The 18,598-nt window shown below is 57.7% G+C and overlaps 1 protein-coding gene across 50 annotated transcripts in view; it reads right to left on the bottom strand.

Annotated features, from left to right (window-relative positions):
- Positions 1-18,598, bottom strand: part of CELF4 (CUGBP Elav-like family member 4) — a 299,450-nt gene that overhangs the window by 67,655 nt on the left and 213,197 nt on the right. For 27 of the 50 annotated variants that reach the window (XM_067699235.1, XM_067699231.1, XM_067699230.1 and 24 more), the window contains exon 3: positions 6,897-6,975. In XM_067699235.1, coding sequence (XP_067555336.1) covers positions 6,897-6,975 — 79 coding nt within the window. The remainder of the gene's footprint in view (positions 1-6,896; positions 6,976-18,598) is intronic. The other 23 variants (XM_067699238.1, XM_067699280.1, XM_067699242.1 and 20 more) reach the window with 1 other exon arrangement.

Here is an 18,598-nt window from a genome sequence, read left to right as displayed (position 1 = left end):
AAAGTGGACACAGTGGCTCCTTGGGCCCCTCCAGGCCACGGGGTGCTGTGTCCTGGCCAACAGGGCACTTAGCTCTCCCCCAGCCAAAGGTTCACCTTGACGTCTCGCTCCAGGCCCCTGGGCGCAGACACAGCTGCAGGAAGGGAGCACGATGTGGAACCGGAGGACAGAGGATCTAAGGATACGGGGGTCTGCAGGGTCTGGGAGGGGTGTGTGTAGAAAGGAAACACATCCCTATCACACACACTTCCGGGGGTCCACACACTGCCTGCTTCCAGGAGCTTCTGTGGGGACACAGACAGATCGGGGGGTGGGGAGTGTGGGGCATTTTCTGCTCTGAGCTGCAGACCCCTCTCCTTTAGGTGGCTGCTTGGGGCCTCAGTCACTGGACCCCTTCTCAGCCCAAGGTCGCACCCTCTAGTTGGGGTGGGGTTGGCTTCACTCATTCTGAGGTCTCTCCAGCAGAGTACAAACCAGGAGCCCCAAAGTAGAGGTCAGGATGTGCTGGACCCAGGGGGGACGCTCCTGAGGTCCCAAAGGGGAGAGGCTGGGGCAGAGGTGGGGGGCGCTCTTGCTGTGGGACTTGACTTCCAGACGGTGGCTTGGCTGTGGCAGAAATGGGGCTGTTCTTGGGGCCAGAGCCTCTGCCCACGCCCCCCAGGACCTTCTGCAGGGGTTCACACCTGTCCTCCAAGCCTTTCCTTACACCTTCCCCCTCCCCTCCCCCTGAACTGCACCTCGGGTCAGGGGTCATCTAGAGTAACACCGTTTTTTAAAACCTTGTTTCTTACTGTCATGGTATCATTTCAGATGAATCTTCAGTGTGCTGTGCCCCCCCACCTTTAGCCTCATGTTTCTTGTACCCCCTCCTGCCTGGGACAGGGGCTTCCTAGCAGAACCTTGAGGGGTTTCTGTTCACCCAGAAGCTTTTGTCAAGTGAGTCATTTATTGCCTCTCAAGATTGGAAAATGGAAACTTCTGTATATTGAATTTTCCTAAAGCAGGGCCATTTCATCTGCTGCTCACGAAATTGCCTACCTAGAGCATGGGACTAAATAGCTAGAAAAGTCTGGACGTGAGAAGCCCGGCATCGGCGGGTCACCAGTGTGGCCATGGGTCTCGTGGGCCCCAGGACCGCAAGGTGAGGCCCACACCCCTCAGCCGGTCCCCAACAGACCCTTGAAGGCCTCCCGACAGCACATGGTCTGGGTCTGTTTAGAAATAAAATAATGCTTAGAGGAGAAATGAGGAACTTAATAGGATTTTAAAAGCCACAGGAGCTGATGGGGCTACAGATGGTGGAGGGGCTGGGAAGACGGAGTCAGCCCCGTTTTTATAGTGGGGAATGTGGCCTCGGGGAGGGCCTCAGAGCCACGTCCACATGCATCGTGTCCAACCTCATTTGCTGGCCCAGCAGGACTCCGCTGCCACGAGAGCGCCGGCTGTGATGAGGGGGACGGACGCCCTGAAGATGCTGTTAAACGGACAGGGAGCCGCGAGAGGCTGCAGGAGCCACTTGGCTAAGTGACCGGCCCTCACCTGCCTCGGTGGAAACGAATGACTCACGGACTGTCGCACCTGCGCCCAGCCCTCCATGCCTTCCCTGCCCTGCCCTTCCGGCCAGAGAGAGACCGAGACAGGAGGGCGAGACTGAACTGGTGGAGAGACGCAGACATGGGCTCCCAGGTCTGCGAAGGGAGGAGGGGGAGGCAGTGGAAGCTCGGGGGTGGGGGACTTCAGCCCCAGGTGGTTCTGCAGGACTTGGAGGGGTGCATAAGAGAGGTTCCGTCACCCTCTAGAAGCTTCCGTGTGTGTGTGTGCGCGTGTGTCGGGCCGGCAGGGGCAGGCGGGGGGACAGTCCATGGCTGCAGCTCAGGGCCACTCCCCTTGACATTTCCGGAGCCTCCTCCAGGCCCTGCCGCCCGGGGCGGGGCGGGGTGGAGGAACCACAGGACACGGAGCTCAGCCCTCCTGCTGTGTCCAGCCTACACCCTTCCTTCCACGATCATCGGGCCTCCGTCCAGGCTCCCATATCAGGTTCAGTCTCAGCTGCCCCTTTGCCTCCCTAACCTGGGCCTGACCAAGGCCCCCTCAGGAAAACACGCCTGATGGGCCAGAGAGGGACCGTGGGAGCCCCTCATCGGTCCCCACGGTGGGCATGACCGCTTCCCGAGCTCGGGCTCACACGTCTCACACGTTGCTGGAGGCTGGAGTGTGTCTGTGCTCATGTGGTTTCCAGTCTGGGTCCCTGGAGGGGTGAGAGCGTGGCAGCCACCCGGGAGGGCTGCTTTCACCCTTGCTCCTGTTCCCTCAGAAGGGCTCCCCGGTGCCTCCCTGCTCCCTCTGAGGGGGCGGCCCCTTGAACCCTGAGTCCCCTCTTTCCCAGGACTCCCTCCCAAGCCGTCTTGGTTTCTAACTTCTCCAACGCCTCAGCCTGACATCTTGCTGCTTTGTTCTGTCATTTCATGTAGATGAGATACAAACGGGTGGCCCCAGTCTGTGCCCCGCCCCCAGTCACTGGATCCCTGGTGGGGACGTTCGGTTTCACTTCACCAGGCACGAGTGTGGAATTGGGTGCGTGTCTGTGGGTGCCTTTGTCAGCGCTGAGCGGACAGCGTGTTGGTGGGAAAGGTGTGTGAGTGCCTCCCTCATCTGGGCCCTGGATGAGGCTGCATTAGCTGAAACTTCTGACCTGCAGCTGGCTGCTGGGAAGAGGTGGGGGTGGTTTCTGGTGATGGGGTCAGAGGGGTGTGGCTTCCTGTGGCACAGCTCACATCTGCTGCTATGTGGCTGGGACTGGCGGACGTGGGGTGGGACCAGGCCTACACCTGCTGTACTGGCCCAGGTCTCAGCCACTCCTTCCTTCCTCAAGGGCTCCTACCTGTTTGCTGACCCCCTTGAGCCCCTTGAGGGGGGGTGGTGGACCCCAGCCCCGGCCTCCTCCGGTTCAGCCCAGGGAGCCCCCAAGCAGGTTTGCTGCCTGAGGCCAGGCTGCTCAGAGCCTGACTTCCTGAAAGGACCTCCCTCATTCTGGCTGCGGGAGCCTTGCCTGGGGCCGGGGGGTGGGGTGGGGCGGGGGGTGGGGGGAGCTTATCCTGTCTTCAGCCGTAGCACTCATTTGGACTGAGACCAGGGAGGATGGGGAGGGGGTCAGGGCTACAGGGCAGCACACTGCGGGCACCCACCCAGAGGCTGAGAGTGAAACGGAGAGGCTGAAGGGCCCCTGCAGCTGTGGAGACCCAGTTCAGACGGGGACCGTCAACCAGCTCTTGGGGCGGCTGTGTCTGCCTGCTAGGAGGCAAAGGACACAACAGTTCACGCCCAAGAAAGCGTCCTTGCCTCTGAGATGGCCAGGGCAGGTGGGAGGGTGCCCTCTACCTGGTTCCTCTCTGTCCCCAGCCTGCCTCACTCCCCTGGTGAATGAACTGGCTTGCTTATTTGGGGGTAAATCTGAGTTGATATATGACTTGCTCCAGCAAGTTCTGTGGGGTTAACAGGATTCTCCTTGCAGCGGGATGGGTCCTGGGGAAGCTCTTTCTCCTTTGGTTTTCTTTCCCCACCTAGCTGGAGCCCTAGCTCTTGGTGGTGGTATCAGGGGCTGTCTCCTCTCTTCCTGCCCAGGGATGTTACAGCTGTGATGCCCTCTCTTTGCCTGGTCCTCCATGGGGTCAGTGGCTCCTCCTGATGGAGACAAGTGCAACCTCTTGGCCTTGTGTTCAGGGTCCCATTTTCACTTTGGGCCCTCACTGTCTCCTGCCAAGTCTACACCTCTTGGTTCAGTTTTCACCTCCTCCAGGAAGCCCTCCCTGCTTGCTCCAGGCCACAGTGGGTTCTCTCTTCTCTGACCCCTGCAGTCCTGGTCTCTCATGTCTTATGGGTACGTCTGGGAGCTTCTCGTCCAGACTGGCCCTGCCTCCCTCACCTGGGACCCTGTTCCTCTCCCCTCATTTACCTTGAGAATAGCCCTAGAGGTATGACAAACGCCTGCAGCATCTTCCCACTGTCCCCTGAGTCCGAAAGACTATCCTAGGAGTCAGAGGAATGCAGAGCACCTGGGTGCTGGTTACTGACAGGCAGGGCTTTGAATTCTGGCTCTGCCACCACCTAGCTGTGTGACCTGAAACAAGTTACTTAGCCTCTCTGTGCCTTGGTTTGTACCTTTGAGTGGGGCCAATAACTTCCACCTCCCAACGTTTTCGTGTGGATTAAACGTATTTGTTTAAAGTCCTGGCCCATGGCGGTCTGGTGGTTGGGACTCTGCGCTCTCGCTGCTGAGGGCCTGGGTTCACCCCCTGGTTGGGGAACTAAGGCCCCGCAGGCTGCGCTGTGGCCAAACCCAATCAAATCCCAGCCCTCAGTGGGTGTCTGTAAACAGCAGCTTTCCTGGGGAGTGAGATCTCCCATCCCTGGGTGAGGGGGTGGAGGCCCAGAGAAGCAGTGTCCGGGCCAGAGCTCATTCTGGACAAAGATGGGACTAGAACCCAGGACCAGAACAAGAGCTGCCGTCCTGTACTCTTCCTGGGGAGCTCCAGCCAAGCACCTAGCTAATCCGGGATGAGGAGAGCCCGGGTGGCGCAGACCCACCTCTCCCTCTGGGGCCACTTCCTCTTCCTGCCCCTCCTTTCTCCTGCCAGCTGTGCCCCCAAGTCTTCCCAGCTCCCTGCCACCTTCCCCTCTACCCACTTTCTCCCAGGCCTCCCTCCTCCTTCTGCCCCTTTCCCTTCACCTTTCTGGGCTCTTCCTTTCCCATCGTGTTCCTCCCCCGCCCCTTCCACTCCCACCCCTGCCTTCCATACCTTTCTCCTGTTCCCATTTCTTTCATCTTTTTTAATGTTCACCTCTCCCCCATCCCCTCCCCCCACTGAAGAAGTATTTAATGGATATTAAATTATTTTAAACTTTCTTTTTCTTTTCAAATAGCTTGGTGATGATGCTTACTCAGGATCATCTCCTTGTTTACTACTGAATATGCAACTAATAGATAGATGTTTAGGTTTGGCTCTCTTTTCCCCCCTTTCTACTGCAGGAAGAATAAAAGAGCTGATTAATCTGGTTTGGGGCAAATGTCAGCGCAGGAGATATATGGGAGAAAGGAGATGAGGTTAGCAACTTGAAGTTGGAGAGTTACTGCCTCCAAGGCCAGTGAGGGGAGAAACGGTTTGCATTAGAGTGCCGCGCGGCCTCGCTGGCAGCAGGCTTCCCGACACCCTGCTCCCGTCCTGGATTAAACTAGGCCTTCTTCATGCCACCCCGACTTCTCCAGGTGTGGAATATCCCCTCCTTCAAGGCAGCTCAAGTGCCACGTCCTCGTCCTCCGAGGTCTCTGGCTGCCCCCATCTCGGGGACCCCTCCTCTGGGACCACAGGTGCCACTTACCGTCCGAGCTCCCTCCCTACCAAAGCCAGGGGTCTCTGCTGCCTCCTGGCCCTGCCACACGGACAGGGCGTTGCAGGTGAGTCACTGCCTGACAGGTGACCTGGGGGCCAGGTCCTGCTGGTCCTTTCTCCTGGAGACAGTCTCTGGGAGAGGCCCTGCCTCTGCCCCGTGTCACCGAGGGCACCTGCGAGAGGCCAGACTGCACGCCTCTCTCCGCCAGGGCAGGGGGCCTGGCCCTGGGTGTTTGAGGAGCCTCTGTGTGCAGAGAAAACCAAGTAACTGGACTGCCAGGAGAGGGGCAGGAGCAAGCAGCGTGACCCAGGTGTGGTCTGGAGCATGAGCCCTTCACACCTGAACCATTTTTACTCTTCAACCAACCCGCTCCCATGATCGGGGTCCTCGGGATGGGGAGCTCTCAGAGGGCCACAGGGAGGCGCACCTGTGCCCTGGGGCACGGGGCCCCTTCGGGCAGCTGGGTTTGTTGGGTGAGATTCGAGGTCTGGGTCAGGAGGGCCCCAGAGCCATAGAGGCCTTGTTCCAGGGTGGAGGCCCTGTTGGGGCCCAGAGGGCAGAGGCCTGTGCTGGAGGGACCACAGGTCCCAGGGGTGGGCAGGCCACCTGTGGCCACACTACAGTTTCCTCAGGACAAGAACCTTGACTCTGAATTTGCAAATAGCTTTTGCCTATTTTTTGCTCTCAATTTCCTGAAAAATTGGGAGGGGGGGAGAGGGGGAGGGAGAGAGAAGTTCCTCAGCGCCCGGTTGAGCTGAGATGAGAGCGAGTGTCCAGGCCTAGCCAGGGAGAGCCCAGGGGCGTGGTGTGGGCACGGACACCCGGGCCAGAAGCCTGGAGGGTGGCCGCTCGGCAGAGGAGCCAGAGCCTGGCCTGGTCGAGCCTCTTTGTGCAGTGGGGGAGCGGCGGGGAGGCCCCCGCTGGTGGACGGAACAGAGCCTCCCCTTGGGGCAAGAGGCCTGAGTCTGGGGGTGAGGCTCTGTCCTCCTGCTCTGTCCCCTTCCAGACATCTGCCTGTCCACCTGTATGTAGGTCCAGGGTCTTGACTTCAGCAGCCCCACCCCGCAGTGGGCAGCCCCCCTCAGATTCACCCACTCTGGCCTGAGCCTTCCCAGGGCAGGACTGAAACACATTTCCTCCCTCCCAGCCTGGCACCCTTTCAACTAGTCCAGTCCCATCCCAGTGGGGATTGCCTTGGTGACACAGAGGTGGGCCTACCCTTTTGGGTGTCTTAAAGGGGGCAGTGGAGCGCCCAGGACATCCTACTTGTTTACTCATGGGAAGGAAGGAACCCCAGCATACGGCAGACCCCAATTCTCCCCCATCCTCTTTACTCTGTCCCCACATCCGTCACCCAGGGCTCCAAAGCCCTGTTCCAACCCTGGGCCATGAGGTCCCAGGGGGCAGGGGGAGGCGGCAGGGAGTTGCTGCAACGCTGCATCGGGGGAGGGGAGGGGGGAGGGGAGGAAAGGAGGGAGGGGGAGGGGCAGAGACAAGTGGGCCCTCACGTGAAGGGGGCTGGCGCAGGCAGCTACTACCTCCTCGGCTCTCGCTGTCCGCTGGCTTCACCTGGATTGGCCGGTTCATCTGCAACAGAGCACAGGGGGGCAGTGTTAGAGCAGACACATCTGCACCCGAAGATACGCAGCTGTTCACGGGGACATAGCGCACGGACCACACCACCGACACATACACCCGCGTACCCGCGCAGCTGCAAACGAGCGGGTCTTCACTAAAGCCCCACCCATCTCCCCTCCCCAGCGTGGTCCCCAGGGTCCCCTGATTTCAGGAGGGTTTCTCAGGATTGGAGGTCTCCGATCCGGAGAGGGACCTCCAGTGATCCCTCTCCCAGCTTTGAGTACCTCTTGCTGTGATACTAGAATCTGAGGTGTCCCCTCTCTGGCCCACCCTGGAGACAGATCGCTTTGCTGAAACTAGCTGGTCTCTGGCCGAAGACTAACTCCTGCCCAGGTTGGGGCATGGCAGTGAGTTGCACCCCATCCCCGCAGTATCCTGCAGACGCTGGCTGGGGGTCCCAGGGGTGCCTGAGGCTCTGGACCACTCAGCTCCTTGTTGGAGCAGAGCTCAGGGCTGGGGCTCCTGACTGCGGCCAGGCTGTCCCCTCGGGGTGTATGTGGAGTGGGCACAGCTACTTGTCTCACGTGGTGTCTGGGTGCCAGGACGACATCAGGCACGGCCTGACGCCCCCAGCCTTTTAGCCGCCGGCCTCTCTGGAGGATCCGTTTCAATGCCTCATTCAGGCCACTAGGGGGCTCTGAACTCCAGGATCTGGGGCTCCGCAGCCTGTTTTCCATCCTCCGGATGCCGGAGGAGGCATAAGGTGGGCTCTCAGGCCCTGAGGATATTTCACACAATAAAAATGGTAGGAATCACGCAAATGGAATTGTATTTTATGTCTTTGCCAGTGCTTTTGCTTGTCCTGTACCTCTCTTATCCCTTACTCTATTTGCATTTCTCTCACAAACAAACCTTGAGAGGCAGGCAGCGCACGTACTAAATGCCCCCATTTTGTAGATGGAGAAGCTGAGACGGGGCCCCCTTGTGGCAAGATGTGCCTGGGAACCTGGGTCCGCCAGGGCTATTTTTGGGCTTTTGTCCTGCACCAGGTGACTTTCCGTTGCCAATTCCCCTTGTGTATGGAGGCTGGACTAGCCAGTCACAAGCTTCCTTCTGGTCTAGGATTCGAAGTGAGCTTTGGTTGCGTCAAGACGATGGGTGGGGGAGCGTGGGTGCCCGTGACTCAGCAAGGTGAAGATGAGGCCAGGGGAAGGGCAGAGCCACGGAAGGAAGGACAGAGGCGGGAGGCAGGGCACAGAACAGAGGAAAAGGAAGCACAGGTGGCCCGGAGGGTAAGATAGGATTCTGCGGGGGGCCGGTCCCCTAAGAGGGGGTGCGGGTGCCATTGTTTGCCAGGAGGTCCCCACTCGGCACCCCTTATGGAGTTGAGGGAAATGAAGGTACTTGGTATGTACGCTCTGCCCGCGGAGGAAGGTGTGGGTTTACGGGAACCTCCAATTAACAGGGAGAAGGAAGAGGGACATAGGAAATTCCTAGCTTCATTTCGGGGGTCCTGGCTCCCCCATAGACCACCTCCTTTCCAGTCCTTGAGCGAAGGGTCCAGGAGTCTGAGCTTGCCTCTGGCCGTGGGAGAAGGGCTGTACTCTCGGGTTCCCGTTCTGTGTCTTTGGAGACTCCACATCCAGCGCTTCCCTAGGCTGTCCCTCCTTTCTGGAACACCCCTTCCTCCTAGTCTCCCCCAAAGCTGCAGAAAGGCCCCACGGCTGACCTGGACCCAGTTCTGGCCATTGTATTCTCCTGGGTATATTTCTATGGCTTTCTTGCTTATGTAATTATTATAATGCTCCACGGACGGGTTATTATCTCTCTCTTGCCAATGAAAAGCCAAGCTCGGAGGAGTTGCAGATCCAGACTGCGGCCAGGGTGGGCAGGCACGGTGCTACCGTGATAAGTTATGATGACGGGGTGGGTTGGACTTCCTATGTTTCACCTCATTTGACCCCAAAGCTGCTCTGAAAGGAGGGGGTCAAGGGAAGATGTCCATCTGGCAAGGGGCAATTGGGCCACCAAATCGAATACAACCTCCTCCGCCTGGTCCCCCAAATCTGGCCCCCACCGCCTCTTGCGTCAGTCCATTCCTCACGACCGGACACTTTCCTCCCCCATGTGTTCCTTCGGCCTGTGAGCTCTGTTCCCATACCCCCACCAGCCTCTGGCCTGAAGCCTTCCTGGTACTCCAGGGGGAAGAGTCCTGCAGGAATTCTCCCTTTTCCGTATGGAATGTGCAGTCAAGTTGGGAAGTGAGTTGCAAAGGGGGCACCGCACTGCTACACCTGCAGGAACATGAACAGCTGCTACAAAATTATATTGTTGGATGATCATCACTTCCCCTAGGATGCGTGCAAATAGATCATCTTTAACCAAGGAAATGGAGTTTCAGAGAGGTTAAGAAACTAGCTTGAGGTCACACAGGTGGTAAACGGTGATCAAGATGAACCCAGGACTCTTAACACCAGACTACATGTTTGGGAGATTCTGGGAACCAGACGTGACAGGCTTAGGAAAGGTCCAGGAAAGTTCAAAACAGAGTGTGGGGAAGGGGGTGAGTGGTGAGCTGATTCAGGCTTCCCCAGTAAGGAGTGGGGCGTGAGGAGGGGCAGGCAGAGGAATGTGAACCAGGCTCAGCTGGGCTCTGCTGCTGTGGAGACAAGGGAAGGAGGAGGCCGCAGAGGAGGCTCCATCCCTGGGGCCAGAGCAGGCCCAGGCCGAGCCCGAATGTTCAGAGGCAATGCTGGGAGGAAGGGCAGGGACCCTGGGAGGACGCCTCCCCTGGCACCTCGTTTCTGAGTCCCACAGCAACTCTCTATGGAGAGCAGAGGGGGTGAGTCCTACGGACGGACGAGGGCTGGGGTAGAACTGTTTCTGTGATAATGGGACCCATTTTCCGTGGTAAATTAAACAAGGCAAACGGAATCTGCCTGTGCGTGGAGCCTTCCACCCTGGGGCATGTCACCCTCAGGCAGTCAGCCACTGTCCCGCTGTCCTTGACACCCGGGCACTCGTGAATGCTGTGCCCCAGGCTCACGGACTTAGGCCTGATTCCCCTCAGTTCCACCCCCCAGCCCCCAGCAAGCCCTCCCTGACCAGGCCAGCCCTGGACGGTGCTCCCAGACCTCCTCCATCACTGGGCTCCTGGCAGTGGGGACCCAGGGGCTCATCTAGCCTCCCACCTGCCCTCAGCCATGGCCTGGGCACCCACAATGGAGCAGCATTGCCCTGGTTCCCATGGACCTGTGGCTCCTGGGGTCATATTTCATGTCCTATTATTATCTAGGGATGGTCAGAGTCCGTACAGCCTTTGCCGGGCTGTCAGGGTGGAGCCAGGATAGATGGGGAGAGAAAGAAATCCCGTGCTTTCTTAATTCTCAGCAGAAATAAAGTGTCAGGCTCAGCTGGGAAGATTTCTTAGGTAGAGCAGGCTCTGTACAGATGCCTCGGGCCTGAAGGGAGATCGCCCTCCTTCGGCCCGTGTTTCTCTTCCCTGTTCCAGACTCCAGCCCCATCTAGCCTCGCCCGGACATGCTTACATCCTGGGGAGTAGAGGGCAGACCATGCCGCAGAGATGGGCAGTGAGGCAGGAACTGTGAAGCAGGGGAGAGACGATACTGGTAGGAAGGCGGGAGGGGCAGTTGCCATCTCCTTGCCCGTCTTCTAACTTTGACTGTGGCCTCAGGACCTCTTGGCCACATGAGCCCCAGGGCATCCCCTGCAGGTGAATGTCGAGGATGCGCTGGGGCCCATTTCTTGGTGCCTTTCCTCTAACCCGTCCCAGCTCCTCTGTCCAGCCATCCCGTCCCTCTCAGCCACTGTACTATCCTTCTGGGAGGGCCTGGCCCTGGGCCGCGGGGCTGGGTCATCAGCATCCCCATGTTCCCCTGTGGCCTTCAGCCCCGGTTGTGCCTCCAGGTGCCTGAGCTGGGCCGCCTTCCCTGGGTCAGGAACAGCTCCCTGAAGCCACCCTCAGGCTTCTGGGGTCAGCCCTCTGGGGACATCACTAACTTCCTTTGTCATCGACCGTGTTCAGGCTTCCAGCCCCGGGGGCCCCTCGGGGGAGCGAGTGGTCCTGGCCTAGGTCTGGGGTCCTCTCTGCTCCCTGCTGCAGCCAGTGGTGGGTGGCAGGGCCTCCTTCCCTCCCAGGCCCCTCTGCCCTGGCCCCACCTCCCCTTCTTCTCCCCGTCTCTGCCACTTTTTGCATCAACACATACCCATGCATTAAACAAGACATTCCATTAATTTCTTCATCATCATAACTTAAGCTGGGACATACCCTTTAAATATTCATTCAGCTATGAAAACTGGGCATTAAAATTTTAATAATGTCAAGCTCATTTGAACTGGGTTCCTTGGGGACGATTACGATACAATTAGAATAAATACAATGATTGATCTGGTCCAAAGGCTTCACCTGTCCGTCCAGCGTGGCTTCCCGCGTAAGGAGAGGCCTGTGGCCAGTGGGCAGACAGACAGATTGATGGACAGGCCAGCTGGCTCTTTCTTGACTCCCTCTCCCCCTCCCAACACCCCCTCCCATCTCTGCTCCGGGGGCCACGTCTCCCTCCCACAGGGGTCTGCGGGTCTCTGCTGCCCACTGTGGGCCCGGGTGCAGGGCCGTCCCTCGGCATCTGGGAAGCTGGCTCTGATTAACCCTCGTGGTTCCAGTTACTGCTTTCCTTGTCCTCCTGGTACAAACTGGGCCGTGCCCCTGGGCTTGTTCCTGTGTGAGAGCCATTCTCTTGTCTGTGTCTCTTCACACCGGCCCTGCGAGGGGCTTCCTGAGGCTGGAATGAAACCCCACCAGAGCAGGCCCAGCCTGCGGAGGGGGCCCCTGGTCCCTGAGTGCCCACATGTGTTCTGCCACCAGACCAGAGAGGGACTGTCTTCACTCGGCTTCCCTTCTGCTGCAATCACCTTCCTAAGGGCTGGCACGAAGGTTTTGGGGGGTGGCTGAGCCCCCTCTGTCCCTCACTGCCTGGCACCTGCCTAAGCCAGTGCCAGGGTGAGCCCTGGGGACGTCCGGAACTCGCCCCTGCTTCACTGGGGACAGCCCTTGCTGCCCGCAGGATCACTTGGGGCCCTTCCTCCTGGAGCTGGGTCCCCCTCCACCTGTCTTCTCAGGACCCTAAGCCCCCTGCTTCACACCGGGCCCCAGTGAGCTGACCCAGATCTGTCTCAGAAAGAGCCTGGGAAGTTCCCTGTCACTTGTCAAAGGCCATCCAAACCCTCCTCTTCATCAAAAGACTTCCTGCCCTTCCAATAAGACTTCCTTGGTTATCTCTCAGCCCCCCAGCCACACATGGCCCTATACCACTCTCTCTCTCTCTCTCAGTGTGTGTGTGTGTGTGTGTGTGTGTGTGTGTATGCACACGTGCACCCATGCTCACGCTTGAGTAGTACTTGTGTGACATCACAGACATCATGAGACAATTCATTCAGGTTGGGTGTTGGGATTAACCGAGATGAGGGAGGAAACTAGTGTGGTGCTCCCAGCAAATGTCAGCTTCCGTGTTGTTTGCCAGTCTGTGACCCAGAAATGCCTCAGGAAGGTCTGGACCAATGCCCTGCACGGGGCTGGGGAGGGGGAGGGGGAGGACGGGGGGGTGGCAGGGTTACTGGCGTGGCCTATGGAGATGGCTAGCGTGTGCTCTCCAGCCGGCAGCTGAGCCCCCAGACGCACTTCCAGGGTGGATGTCCAAACCTCAAAGCCGAGGTCCTTTCTGGCTGCCTTTGGGATGTGTGGGTGTCTGGTGATACCCCGTTTTCTGCTCACCAGGAGGGCTCGCATCTCCCAAAACCATGCAGTAATCTGGTAATGCTGATCCTTCTTCTGTTCAAACCTGCAGCCTGCGCTGGAAGCAGCTCTTAGCTCTGTGCGCCCACACATTCCTCAGAGCCTGGCCCCTACTCTTCATCTGTCCTGCTGTTTGTTCTCATCCCCCCCAGTGAACTCAGCTTTTATGCTGTCTGCCCCCCACCCCAGCACACATGACGGTCATGGAAATGGTGAAGCAGCAGACCCTGTGTTCTGGACCTGTTGGGACATCTGTGCCCCATCTTCAGTGGCACTGCTGCTCTGGGAAGAGAAACCTAATTTGCAGGGCCCCCTGTTCAAAAAGCAAGGAAAAAAGCATCATTAAAGCACTGAAATATAAAGCTTTCCCTTTCTTTCATGGTCTCTCTCTTGCTTGACTTGTCATGGTATTTTTTTACCTGCTATTTGATGTCGTTTTAAGTAAAGAAAAATATAAATTTTAAATTATTAGCATGGATTCTACCATTCATCTTTATTTTGTGTGATGCCAGTTTTAAGTGCAAACATCAGAACATTTAACGCCTATGCAGAATCACCAAAATTATACAATTCGTTTTTGTGACTCATGCCTGGAGGGTGCCTTGAGCTGGCCAGAGGAGAGAAAGGCGAGCCAGACTCAGGAAGGTTAAGAAGAAAGAGAGGGTCTCCTCAGGCATGGAGACCCTCGCAGGTACCCAGAGCCCCGCCCTGCACCATGGGGGGCAGGCTGGGCCTGAGGACTGCTGGGTTCTCTCTTCCACTGACTACAGACTGACCTGGTACAATCCAGCCAAGGGTGGGTCATGGGAAGTACAGCCAGACTTCACTTGTGCCCATGGTACCCCCTGACCTAACCCACAGTGGGCGGGTGATCCTCAAGGGTATTGTAAGTGCTGTGCCAGGGAAGCATTAGTCAGCTGAAAGATGCTCACCCCTGCTAAGACAATGCCTCTGTTGACCAGACAGACATGCCACAGCGCTGCCAGCCTGGGGTACCACGGGGAAAGTGGGCCCCACCCGGTCTTCCCTAAACCCCACCCAGGCCGTTGCTGGCTGGCCTAGAAGGCAGAGTGATTTCACGTGGGGACCAGGATGTATATAGATCAGGCAGGCGGTGGGAGGCAAAACCGATCATAAGCAGAGGCCCCAGGCCCCCTACATGGGCTCCTTCATGCCACAGACTTCACTTATGAAACACAAGTTCGAAGATACAATTTTAAGAATTTCAAGGTGGCAACTGCAGAGCACTAAACACTAAGCATGGGACCCTTCTGAGCGTGGGGCCTTGTGTGACAGCACAGGGAGCCTGCCCATGAACTTGCCCTGACCACGATGCCCTTCTGGGTCCCCATCATCCTGCAAGCTTATCTCTATCCACCAGCTCCAGGCATCAGACATATCCTCGACCATCAGGTGTTTTCAGGTGGAACTGTGCACAAGCTTCTGAAACAGAGAACGGTACTCAAAGATTTCTCTTTAAAAAAATTCTTTTTTAAAAATAAATTTATTTATTTATTTTTGGCCACGTTGGGTCTTCGTTGCTGCACGCGGGCTTTCTCTAGTTGTGGAGAGCAGGGGCTACTCTTCGTTGCGGTGCGCGGACTTCTCGTTGCGGTGGCTTGTCTTGTTGCAGAGCACGGGCTCTAGGCGCTCGGGCTTCAGTAGTTGCAGCACGGGGGCTCGGTAGTTGTGGCGCACAGGCTTAGTTGCTCCGCGGCATGTGGGATCTTCCCATACCAGGGATGGAACCCGTGTCCCCTGCATTGGCAGGAGGATCGTTAACCATTGTGCCACCAGGGAAGTCCCAAGATTTATCTTTTAAAGGTGAACTTCGGGCAAGTTGGGGAGGATAGACTGAGAATTTCCAGACTTTGGTGTAAAAGGCTGGTGGTGAGGATGCAACCATCTGATACAGATAGAGAAGAGAACTCACTAATGAGAACATGGGGACCACAGGTAGGCGGCTCTACAGCGACCCTGTCCTCCACCAGGATTTTGTCTTCATGGCACTTAGCAATTCATAATGAACAAATTAATTAATGGAGAAATTGTTTGTTTAAAGCCCCAGGAGGACAGATTCTGAATCCTGGGCCCCGCTGGATTCCCCTGGCTGTGCACAGTGGGCCCTCAGTAACCTTGGAAGGAAAGGATGAACCCTTGCTGCAGGGGCCCCCCAGTCCCCCAGAGAGAAGGGATCGAAGGGGATTGGCAGAAACAGCGCACATCATTTGTAGCTTGTTGTAAATATATCGTTTCAATTACCTCTTTAATAAATTGTGTAAGGTTCACTCCGCAGTGTGGGGTTAGAGATTCAAGGAATCCCGTTTGCTGTCGTCATAAAGTGTTGACTTAAGGACACCCCAGCAGTGACTGCAGAGTGACATGTGCCTCTGCTAGAGGCACTCCCCCACCACGGGCCAGACTCCGAGGTGACCCTGGCCGGCCAGTTGGTGGTGCGGCTCCCAGGGCCCGAGGGCAGGTCCCGAGCCGGCTGTGGGTGCAGCGCGCTTGCTCCCTTCTCGGCCCAGCCACCACCCACGCCTCCCTCAGGTCTCAGCAGCCCCCTGGCCTTGCAATAAATTAGGGGTCTCTTCAAGCTCCCCGTCCTTTCCTTCATTGCCTTGCCACAATTTGGGACAGTGATAAGCCATTATGGTTCTCAAGTTGTGGATTTATTTGTTTAATATTTGTCTCCTCTGTACGAGGGAAGGTCCACACCTGTTCTGTTCCCACTGCACACCCAGAGTCGGGCGTGGCACCCGGCACACCATAGGTGTTCAATAAATGCTCACTGACCAAATGGACGACTGAATCCTCTATTGTGCCTGTCACTGGCATCGTTCCCTCCTGCCTCAGCCACGGTCTGGCGGCAGGAGTGTCCAGAGGCCAGAAGTGGTGACCCGCTGAACAGCCCTATTTCTGGTCCAGAGAGAAAGGCCCTTTAACCCTCCCTCCTCCAGCAAAGTGGTGATGTTGTACCTCCGGATTAGGAAGGGTTTACTGAACCAGTGATCATGGTTTAGAGAGACAGCCAGTGAGCGCAGACCAGACAGAAGATCCTGGAGGTTATTGTTAAAATATGTAAATCCACAGCCCATTGAAATGCAAACCCTCCAGATAAGATTTTTAATAAATCTGGTTCTGCTCCCATTCCCCGCATCCAGGAGGCCATCTGATGCTTGTTGGGTCAGGCATGTAGGCCCTGTCAGCTCTTCACCCCTCTCCTCATTTAGATGGTCCAGCTCGGAGCTGCCCCTGAAGCGGTGGAAGGGGGGTGCCTGCCAGCCGAGGCCCTCTGTTGGTCCCTTGGTAAAACACTTGAGGTCACCTCTGGGTCACCCGCAGAGGCATCTCACCCTCATCCTTCCCCTTCTTCACCTTCATCCTCACCTCCTCTCATTGGTCTGAAGGGCAGAGTCCCAAGCCCTTGCGCCCCCCTCCAGCGAGGCCCAGCCACACCTGTCACTCTGCCAGCCACACCTGTCACTCTGCCAGTCACGGCCTCTAGATTCCTTCAGTCAGCTGCTGTCAAAAGTGGCCCTCAAGGGGATGAAGGAAGGCAGCTGAGAAGCAGCACAGAGGCCTGACTGTCTTAATGACCATCAAGACAGGACAGTGGGTGGACCTGCATGGCCTCTGCCGTGTGCCTGGATGGAGGACAGGGAGGCGTGAGTGACCGTGACAGGTGACAGTTATCGAGTCCTTCGCAACTCCAGACCTTGCACTGACCACACGACTTGGCTATGTCCCTCCATCCTCTCTGACACCAGATGAGCCCGGTGAGCAGACTCACGGGGTGGGGAGGATGTAGAGGGGGTTGGCTGGCAGGCAGAACTGCGGACGACGTAGGTGAGTTGAGGGAAGAGCCAGCAGGGTGTCACAGAGTGTGAGGAAAGTCTCAGAGTGTGATGTGCAGGCAGGTCGGGTGGAAGCAGGGGGCCTGATGTGGCTCCTGGAGGGTCTGAGCCTGTGCAGTGGGCAGTGGTGTCCCCTAGCATTCCACTAGGCCACATTCAGAAAGAGCAAGAGGGCTTGGGGCAGTGGAGCCTGGTCGGGGGTGAACATTTAGATCAGGAATGGCCAGTACTATCTTGGCATCTGGTCCCCTCCCAGCCTGTAGGCAGGTGGGGTGGGGAGCTAGACGCCCGCGGTGCGGGGAGGGGAGCAGGGCACGGGGGCCTCTGCAGCCCGTACATCGTCCATGGTCCAGCCCCACAAACAAGGCCCCAGGCAGTTGCTATGCAACAGGATGCTCTGCTCTGCAGTGTCCAGCCAACGGGCGGCGGCGCTGACGGAGCCTATTGGTGGGACTGCCTGGGGTGGCGCCCTCCCCTTCTCTCTGTCTCCTCTCTCACTCCCATCCCTCTCCCAACCTCCACCCTCTCTGCTCTCTGGCATCTAAGTTTACAGAATGCTTTCCCCTCACCCACTGGGTACAAACAAAGGAGGTGCCCCTTCCCTGGGCCAGTCAAAAGTCTCTTCTGCTTGTTTCCAGAAGGGAGGGGATCCCCAGTCAGCCTTTTAGTTTTCCTCGTCCCCCCATTGCCATGGGGCTGGGATTGGGCCCCATCTGCGTGGGTGGAAGCTTCTCTGGGCTGTGGCAGGTAAGGAGATGGAATCCTGGAGATGGAATAGTGCCGCTGGGCTCAGCCCCTACCTGGCAGTCAGGGCTTCCCAGATCCACGTGGCCAAGGGCAGCCTGTCTCTTTGTCTCCAAGCCCCATGTCCTTCTCATCCGCTCCCACCAACGTGCCAGAGCTGCCCTGGCAAGGGTGGGCGGACCCTTGTGGTCCTAATTAAGATCTGCTGCCGTGGAAACGAAGCTCATTAGCCTGCACGGCCAGGCTGGGTCGCTAACCCTCTTCAGAGTGGGGGTGTGTGATTTTTTTAAAAACAGCAGTGGATAGATAATTCTGGATGAAACGAGTCCCAATTTAGTTGGGAGGCCTGGATTTCAGTCCTAGCTCTGCCACCTCCTTGTGCATGTGAGGTGGGGCAGTTACTTGACCTCTTAGGATCACATCTCAGAGGGTGTGTGGAGAGCCCCGCGGGAGTGATAGCTCGGGTCATGCTCTTAGCACAGTGCCTGGCGCCTAGTAAGTGCTCAAGAAACAAACAGCAGCTATGCTCTCCGGCCTTTCCCCTCCCTTCCTCTCCCTGCTCCTCGTTCCCCCAAAGCCTCTCCTCCACCTGCCCCGGCTCTGCCCTCGCTGTGCCCTGTTCCCTGGCACGAGGATGGCACAGCAAACCTTCCCTGGGGGGAGCGCACCATCCAGTCTGCAGAAGGGCCTGGTCGAAAGGCGTTCAAGCCCACCCTTCCTGGACCCCAGCCACGCTGGGTGCCTTCTGCTCTCAGCACAGCAGCAGAACCGATCCCCCAAACGCCCAGCCCCACAGCCCTGCACCTGGCAGGGCCTAGCCACCCACCACCTTCCTCGTCTCGGGCGCTGGCTCTTCCGTACCTGCTCCCACACCACAGGGGGAGCTCCTCCTGCACGGGTGTCCCAGTTCCACTCTGGCCAGCTCTAGTGACAAGAGAGGATGTGTTTCCAGCCCGAAAACCCCTCCCCTTTCCTCTCACCAGCTCCAGTACCAGAGCTCCACAGGGCAAGGCGAGCCCACCTTCCAAGGCTGCCCTCAGCTACGTGGACCTGAGAACCTGTTTCTTCCATCCCACCATGAGAGCTCACGCCTCCCTAGGGCCCGTGGCTGTGGGGCTCTGCGCCTGGGGGTGGCCGCGGTGCTCTCCAGCTGGGTGTGACCTTCCCCAGGCCACAGTGGAACCACTGCCTTCTTCATTTAGACTCTGACCCTCCTAACAAG

Source organism: Pseudorca crassidens, chromosome 12 (assembly GCF_039906515.1).
Source record: "Pseudorca crassidens isolate mPseCra1 chromosome 12, mPseCra1.hap1, whole genome shotgun sequence".
NCBI classification, from domain to species: domain Eukaryota; kingdom Metazoa; phylum Chordata; class Mammalia; order Artiodactyla; family Delphinidae; genus Pseudorca; species Pseudorca crassidens.
Note: the sequence above shows the minus strand (reverse complement) of the source record. Positions and strands in the feature narration are given on the sequence as shown.